Source organism: Lucilia sericata, unplaced genomic scaffold (genome assembly GCF_015586225.1).
Source record: "Lucilia sericata isolate MDLA Ls3-8-SP2 unplaced genomic scaffold, ASM1558622v1 Contig000478F_arrow, whole genome shotgun sequence".
Classification (NCBI taxonomy): Eukaryota; Metazoa; Arthropoda; class Insecta; order Diptera; family Calliphoridae; genus Lucilia; species Lucilia sericata.
Genome location: NW_023994493.1, coordinates 52,735 through 61,874, shown reverse-complemented (window position 1 = coordinate 61,874; position 9,140 = coordinate 52,735). Strand labels below are relative to the sequence as shown.

Genomic DNA, 9,140 nt, shown 5'->3' with positions numbered 1-9,140 from the left:
TTGATTAAACTATATTAAAACTATGAAAAAACTTGAAAAACATTTGAAAAATTAATAAAAACCATAAAATTGATAAATTTTGATAATTTTTGCAATAAATCAAAGTTTCGAATTTTCGAACATGGCCAAAAACGTAAAATTTAAAAAAAAATGATTTAGAAATAAATAGAAATTGATTTTTTTATTAAAATTTATTATTTTCGGACAAAAACAAAATTTCGAAATTTTATTCGAATTTTCGGAGTTGATTAAAAAAAGTTTAAAAAACTTATTAATAAGTGATTAGAAATGTATAAATTTTTTTAATTTAAACAATTTTGCAATAAAACCCAATCTCGAAATTAAATTCGAATTTTCGAACATGGCCAAATAGCATAAAAAAAAATTTAATCAAAATGATAAATAAGAAAAATATTTTCAAAATAATGAAAATATCATGAATACTAAAAATTCTTCCTTTAAAACACACTTTCGAAATTAAGTTCGAAATTTCGAACATGGCTAAAAATTAGCAAAATTTAAAAAAATCTTTTGAAAAATATAACAAAAGTAAATTTTATAACATTTAATACATTTTTAGGCAAAAAATAGAATTCGAAATTAAGTTCGAATTTTCGAACATTGACTAAAATTGTTAAAACTTGGATAAACCATTAAATTTCTTAAAATTTTCATAAATTGAAACATTTTTGCTATAAAATACACTTTCGAAATTAAGTTCGAATTTTCGAACATAGTTAAAAATTAGCAAAAATTTAAAAAATCTTTTGAACAATATAGCAAATATAAGTTTTAATAAAATTTTATAAATTTTGAGACAAAAATAGAATTCGAAATTAAGTTCGAATTTTCGAACTTTGACTAAAATTGTTAAAAACTGAATAAACCATAAAATTTCTTAAAATTTTCATAAATTGAAACATTTTTTCTACAAAATACACTTTCGAAATTAAGTTCGAAATTTCGAACATGATTAAAAATTAGAAAATTTTCAAAAAATCACTTTAAAAATATAACAAATATAAGTTTTTATAAAATTTTACATTTTGAGACAAAAAATAGAATTCGAAATTATGTTCGAATTTTCGAACATTGACTAAAACTGTTAAAAAATTAATAAACTATAAAATTTCTTAAAATTTTTATAAATTTAAACATTTTCACTATAAAACACACTTTCGAAATTAAGTTCGAATTTTCGAACATAGTTAAAAATTAGCAAAAATTTAAAAAAATCTTTTGAAAAATATAACAAATATAATTTAATAAATTTTGAGACAAAAATAGAATTCGAAATTAAGTTCGAATTTTCGAACATTGACTAAAATTGTTAAAAACTTGATAAATATGTAATTAGAAATTTAATTTAATCACTTTACCCATAAAATAAAATTTCAAAATTAAGTTGGAATTTTCGAACATTATTAAAAATTAATCTGTAAAATATCCTTAAATCTTTAAAAACATTTATTAATGTTATAATTTTAAGCAAAATTTTCGAATTTTCGAAAATTAAAAAAAGTCTTGAAATTTCGTCTAGAAAGGAGTGAATGAATTTTGAATTTTCCGTGAATTAAAACTTTGATAAATTAAAAACTATAAATAAAACAGCGCATGTGCTTACCTTATAACGAATTATTTGTTTGAAAAAAGATGGAGAATTAGTTCTCCGAAAGATTTGAAGCTTCAGACGTTGTAAAATCCTAAAACAAAAAGTAATTTATACAAATTAAATAAATAATTGTATGACAATCTTAACTAGATATCCAGGCTCTTCTACATAATCTATTACAATAGCTTTGGCATTAGCATTATCATCATAATAGTGATGAAAAATGAAATAATAGATTATAGCCCCAATTATAACGATAAATAAAATACCCGAAAGTATTTGTAGGAAAAAACTCAAAGCGCAGGCGCAGCAACTAGAAAAAAAAACCAGAAATTAAAACAAAATTAAATGTGGACAACAAATTCTTACCAGCAAGCAATTTCTCCAACAAAATTTCCCATTTTTTTTACATTTAAATTCTATAATAAATTATTTAAAAGCTTGCAATAATTATATATACCACCCTATTAATTGTAGGTGATAATTTCTATTATCAATTTGATTATTTTCTACTAATGAATAGGTCGTCTGTCCAGTTAAGTTCTTATCGCCTCAGTTTTAATAGATAAAATAAAAAAAATTTAACACAAAAAAATATTTTCTTTTTTGCTTTTCAAAATCAAAACAAATTTTGACAATTTCTACGAAACTAATCATAATTTGATGACTTTTATCATTAATAGGGGGTTTTGTTATTAGAAATAAACAGGGAACAAAATTTTACATTTTTTTTATCAATATTCTTGAAATGAGTCATTTCTAGTACTTAATTAAATGGCAAACTATTTAAAACATATTTATGCATATCGTTATTGTTTTTTTAGAATTTTGACACCTTTATTTGCTTTTTCTTTGCAATTTCTTTTGAAAAGTTTAAAACAAATATGGAAAATTGTGTATCAAACAAATGAAAAAAAGAAACCGTCAAAATTGTTAGTTTAGTTTTTGTTTAATGGCATTGCAATGTCATATTCATTCATGTACTTGTATTTCCAATACACTTTTTTTATATACACATAGATAAATAGGTATTAACTAATATTGCATTCATATTTTAATTAACCAATAGGGTTTTCATTATAAGTTTTGTGGGATTTGGAAATTTTTTTTTGAAAATGTCCCATATGTTTCGCCAAATTGAGAAAAAACCACATAAAGTACAGACTATAGTCCGGAATATAGACTAGACTGTAGATCATACTATAGACTTGTCTATAGTCCATTATGTAGACTATATATAGACCAGACTATAGACTAGACTATAGACTAGACTATAGACTAGACTATAGACTAGACTATAGACTAGACTATAGACTAGACTATAGACTAGACTATAGACTAGACTATAGACTAGACTATAGACTAGACTATAGACTAGACTATAGAGTAGACTATAGACTAGACTATAGACTAGACTATAGACTAGACTATAGACTAGACTATAGACTAGACTATAGAGTAGACTAGACTAGACTATAGACTAGACTATAGACTAGACTATAGACTAGACTATAGACTAGACTATAGACTAGACTATAGACTAGACTATAGACTAGACTATAGACTAGACTATAGACTAGACTATAGACTAGACTATAGACTAGACTATAGACTAGACTATAGACTAGACTATAGACTAGACTATAGACTAGACTATAGACTAGACTATAGACTAGACTATAGAGACTTAGACTATAGACTAGACTAGACTATAGACTAGACTATAGACTAGACTATAGACTAGACTGTAGACTAGACTATAGACTAGGACTATAGACTAGACTATAGGACTAGACTATAGACTAGACTATAGACTAGACTATAGACTAGACTATAGACTAGACTATAGACTAGACTATAGACTAGACTATAGACTAGACTATAGACTAGACTATAGACTAGACTATAGACTAGGACTATAGACTAGACTATAGACTAGACTATAGACTAGACTATAGACTAGACTATAGACTAGACTATAGACTAGACTATAGACTAGACTATAGACTAGACTATAGACTAGACTATAGACTAGACTATAGACTAGACTATAGACTAGGACTATAGACTAGACTATAGACTAGACTATAGACTAGACTATAGGACTAGACTATAGACTAGACTATAGACTAGACTATAGACTAGACTATAGACTATAGACTAGATATAGACTATAGACTAGACTATAGACTAGACTATAGAGACATAGACTATATAGACTATACAGATAGACTAGACACTATAATAGACTAATATAGACAACTATGACTAGACTATAGACTAACTATAACTAGACTTAGACTAGACTATAGACTAGACTATAGACTAGACTATAGACTAGACTATAGACTAGACTATAGACTATAGACTAGACTTAACTAGACTATAGACTATAGACTACTATAGAACTATGACTATGACTAGACTATAGACTAGACTATAGACTAGACTAACTATAGACTAACTAAACTAGAAAGACTAGACTATACTAGACTGACTATAGACTATAAGACTAACATACTAGACTATGAATAGACAACTATAGACTAACTAGAGACTAGAAAATAGTCTAGAACAACGGTTACCAAATGGGGGTCCGCGGACCCCTAGTGGTCCGTAGTAAAATCCTAGGGGGTCCGCGAAGACGAACGAAAAAAAACACCATAATAAATATATTCTGCTTTTATATGTATGTACAAATATCTCCAATTTTTGTGCAATAATCCCAAATTTTTTGGTGACTTTTTGAATTTAATTTTTTCGGTTGTTTATCAGGAAGAAGCTAGGCCCTACAAATTTATTGTATAACTTTTATAAAAGAAAGTATTGCGTGATTTGTAATTTTTATTTCCTGTATGTGTACTGAAATAATGGTTTTTATTTCAGACAAATAATACTCTGCCTTACAATTAAATTAGGGATACTGGTACCGGAGTATGAAGTTCAATTCAAAGACAAGCTTATTACAGATTTAAGTAAGCAAAAGTGTTCTTGTTTGAAAGGACTAAAATTATATATTTCCAAAACAGAGGTGACTCTTTATGTATCTCTTTATAAATATTCCAATCCGACGTGATACACAGATTTTAACTTGATTTTGTTGACCAATACATATTATTAAATTAACATCAGAAAATCCATAGCGTTTCGCGTAAATATGTAGCCAAAAACCATGAAGTAAAATAATTCGTTGGTATTTTAAAATTCAAATTTAAGTTCCAAATTCACAGTACTTTAACAAAGAGTTCAAATCATATATTATGCGGATAACGCATTCCGCAACAACATAGAAGAAGTCCAACTTTCTTATATTATTTTCCCGAAAACTTAGCTCACTTACTCAGTTCACCCTTTGCAATCGCAACAAATTTTTGAAACGTGACTCCTTAAGCACATGTGACAATATTTGATAAAGAAACCTTTTCGCTACCTTGAAGAAAAATGAACATGAAAGATCTCACGATCATAAAATTATACATCATGTTAACATATCAACAAAGAAGTCATTCTATCTTCAAAACATGCAATTGAAAACCTATCTGAAATATTATATATTCTCAAAGTACGGGAATATTTTATAGATATGACATCTCTACATTTATTAGACCTAGGAATTAATGAACTAGGTCAATTTTCGGATGGACAATTATTTAGAACAATAAGATATAAAAATATGTATGGGGGTCCGCGAAATTAAATAAGTTCTTCAAGGGGTCCGCGAAGTAAAAATCGGTGGGAACCGCTGGTCTAGAATATAGTCTAGAATATAGACTAGACTATAGACTAGACTATAGACTAGACTATAGACTAGACTATAGACTAGACTATAGACTAGACTATAGACTTGACTATAGACTAGACTATAGACTAGACTATAGACTAGACTATAGACTAGACTATAGACTAGACTATAGACTAGACTATAGACTAGACTATAGACTAGACTATAGACTAGACTATAGACTAGACTATAGACTAGACTATAGACTAGACTATAGACTAGACTATAGACTAGACTATAGACTAGACTATAGACTAGACTATAATCCAGAATATAGACTATAGTCTAGACATTTGATAATAATCAAGCCTCTAATATAGACCATAGACAAGAATATAGTTCAGACTAGATTAGTAAACTACGCTATAGTCCAGATAGTAGACTACACCATAAGCCCGATTATAGATTCTTTATATCAAGAACCATAACATCTATAATATCGTTTCATATTCTGAAACCCCGTCTATTTAATTTAATAAACCCAAACGTGCTTTCAATGCGGTTTCAATAACCAAATTGCATGTGAAAATGCAACAAATACAAAGCTATTTATTAACTAAAATTTTAACTTATTTGATTCTTAATTACACTATTGCAAAATTATTGATTTCTCTTTAAAAAAAAAGACGCCAAATAAATTGATCTAAATAGTAGAAAACTAAAAATAATTATGTTATTAAATTTTACTACAACGTAAACTTTACTCAATTGCTTTAAATATATTTTTGCTAAGCTCAACATTTAATGTTATGAAATGCAATTTCAGTTTTTTTTTCTACTTTTTTCAACAAAAAGTATTTTAAAAATTAAAATAAAATAAACAGTGTGAAAGCAATAATGTTTTTTTTCAACTCAGACTCTATTTGCTGTTTGAACTATTAACTCGTAATGGTTTCAAACATTTCGAAGGTATTGATTTTCTTAATAACTACACAAGTCGGTTTAAGTAGAGCTTGGCTATTGGCTCATACTGGTCTAAATGAATCGTATCGTGTACTACATTTATCGACCCACTTTACGCGTGTTTTTCTTAGTATTACCGTGAAAAGTCAAACATTTCCTACTCTTGTTGAAACACAATGGCCAAAATCGTATTTGCCCAATATTACACCCAAAATATATCCTCATCGTTTTCTGCATGCCAATGGCGATCACTCAGATTGTAGTTTGCTGCAACAGGCTCTTTGGTCTCAAGTAGATTCTTTGTCTCGTTTATGGGTAATGGATATAGGATGGCCGGGAGCGATTAGCTCAGATGAAAATAAATGTAATCCCAAATTAATGGTTTTCGATTTATTAAGGAATGGCGTCGAAGTAAGTGTTCTACTTAAAAGGAAATTTAATTTCAATTAAATTGTGTGAATTTAGGTTCTTCATATAGACTGTGGCAAATACATACGACCCAATGCTACCGAATTATTAGACATTGAACTAGGACCCCGTATTACCTCCTGCGGCAATGAGAAGTTTATTTATTTCATCTTAGCCAATGATCCCCATCTCTTAGCCTACGACATCTTAGAACAAAAATGGCATTACCGACAACTGCGTAGTAAAAAATATTGCACAATCAGTGAATATTTGCCCATTAAACCCCAAGATATAGCATTTGGTAATAAAGGTGAAATTCTTATATCTGATGATGATGGAAATTTATATTTGGCTGTTAATGAAATGAATCGTGTAGCGAAAAAATCCAATTACACTGCGGCAGACTCAATTATTACTATGACTTTAATGGGTTCCTTGTTAGGGCCCACACGCGGTATGATGGTGGATCCTTATGGTGCTTTATTTTATGTGGTAACTAAATTTGGTGCTGTGGTTAGATGTGTCTATAAACACAATATGACAGCGGAAGATAGTGAAATTATACACATGACTTCGAAAAATATTCAACAGATTTTCTTTGGTACTGAGGGTTCCGTTTGGCTATTGTCGGAAAAATGGTTGAGACCGTATGATAAATGTTTTTCGGGTTATTAGTTGATATGGGAAAATAGGATAATCCGTAACGAAGAGTATACTGTAGTCCAGACTAGATTATTGACCAGACTGTAGTCCAGATTATAGGTAACACTATATCCCCGATTGTAGACTAGACTATAGATTAGACTAGAGACTAGACTATAGTCCAGACTAGAGACTAGACTATAGTCCAGACTAGACTAGATTATAGACTAGACTATAGGCTAGACTTTAGAATAGACTATAGGCTACACTATAGGCTAGACTATAGACTCTAGACTAGACTAAAGACTAGACTATAAGCTAGACTTTAGACTAGAATATAGACTAGACTATATACTAGACTATAGACTAGACTATAGACTAGACTATAGACTAGACTATAGACTAGACTATAGACTAGACTATAGACTAGACTATAGACTAGACTAGACTAGACTAGACTATAGACTAGACTATAGACTAGACTATAGACTAGACTAGACTATAGACTAGACTATAGACTAGACTATAGACTAGACTATAGACTAGACTATAGACTAGACTATAGACTAGACTATAGACTAGACTATAGACTAGACTATAGACTAGACTATAGACTAGACTATAGACTAGACTATAGACTAGACTATAGACTAGACTATAGACTAGACTATAGACTAGACTATAGACTAGACTATAGACTAGACTATAGACTAGACTATAGACTAGACTATAGACTAGACTATAGACTAGACTATAGACTAGACTATAGACTAGACTATAGACTAGACTATAGACTAGACTATAGACTAGACTATAGACTAGACTATAGACTAGACTATAGCCTAGACTATAGACTAGACTATAGCCTAGACTATAGACTAGACTATAGACTAGACTATAGACTAGACTATAGACTAGACTATAGACTAGACTATAGACTAGACTATAGACTAGACTATAGACTAGACTATAGACTAGACTAGACTAGACTATATACTAGACTATATACTAGACTATAGACTAGACTATAGACTAGACTATAGACTAGACTATAGACTAGACTATAGACTAGACTATATACTTGACTATAGACTAGACTTTAGACTAGACTATAGACTAGACTATAGACTAGACTATAGACTAGACTAGACTATAGACTAGACTATAGACTAGACTATAGACTAGACTATAGACTAGACTATAGACTAGACTATAGACTAGACTATAGACTAGACCATAGACTAGACTATAGACTAGACTATAGACTAGACTAGATATATAATATAAGTAGAATAAATAGACTAAAGCCCCGGCTATAGTTTTGACTATTGACTAGTCATTTGGTCAGATTATAAACTAGACTACAGTCTTTACACTAGACAATACTAAATTTTAGACTTCTTTCTAAGAACATCTAGACATCTTCTATATTTCCCAAATTTCTGTCTGTTTGATTAAAAACAATATTATTTATTTTTTCTCTTCGATTTTTTTAAATATTTATTTATTTTTTTTATGTATTTCAAATACAAATTTTTCATAATAAAATTTTAGTTTTAACTGTATTGTTTTTTTAATTCATACAAATAATTTATAGCTTGAATTCATTCGATTCAAATTCATAAAAATAAAAATTAATACAAATAATAATACAAAAAAAGTGTGATAAATTATAACATATAACAAGTTTTGTAGTGGTTTCTTTTTCAAAATGTTTTAAATTTATTTAAAGAATATTTCAAAATATTTCTTCATAAAAGACACACATAAAATCGTTAGAAATAGGCAACAAAC

General features: G+C 28.6%; 1 protein-coding gene across 1 annotated transcript; it reads left to right on the top strand.

Moving 5' to 3' along the window:
- The first annotated feature begins 6,092 nt into the window (after positions 1-6,092).
- On the top strand, positions 6,093-7,507 carry LOC119605363. The gene is made up of 2 exons (XM_037958410.1): positions 6,093-6,707; positions 6,762-7,507. The coding sequence occupies exons 1-2, from the start codon at positions 6,282-6,284 to the stop codon at positions 7,377-7,379; spliced, it is 1,044 nt and encodes a 347-aa protein (XP_037814338.1). The 5' UTR covers positions 6,093-6,281; the 3' UTR covers positions 7,380-7,507.
- The last annotated feature ends 1,633 nt before the right edge of the window (positions 7,508-9,140 follow it).

What these genes read in the sequence shown, in the direction of transcription:
- LOC119605363 (XM_037958410.1), top strand. Translation starts at nt 6,282, where the DNA reads ATGGTTTCAAACATTTCGAAGGTATTGATTTTCTTAATAACTACACAA. An exon ending in TATTAAGGAATGGCGTCGAA is followed by an intron (nt 6,708 to 6,761) that starts GTAAGTGTTCTA and finishes GTGTGAATTTAG; the next exon opens with GTTCTTCATATAGACTGTGG.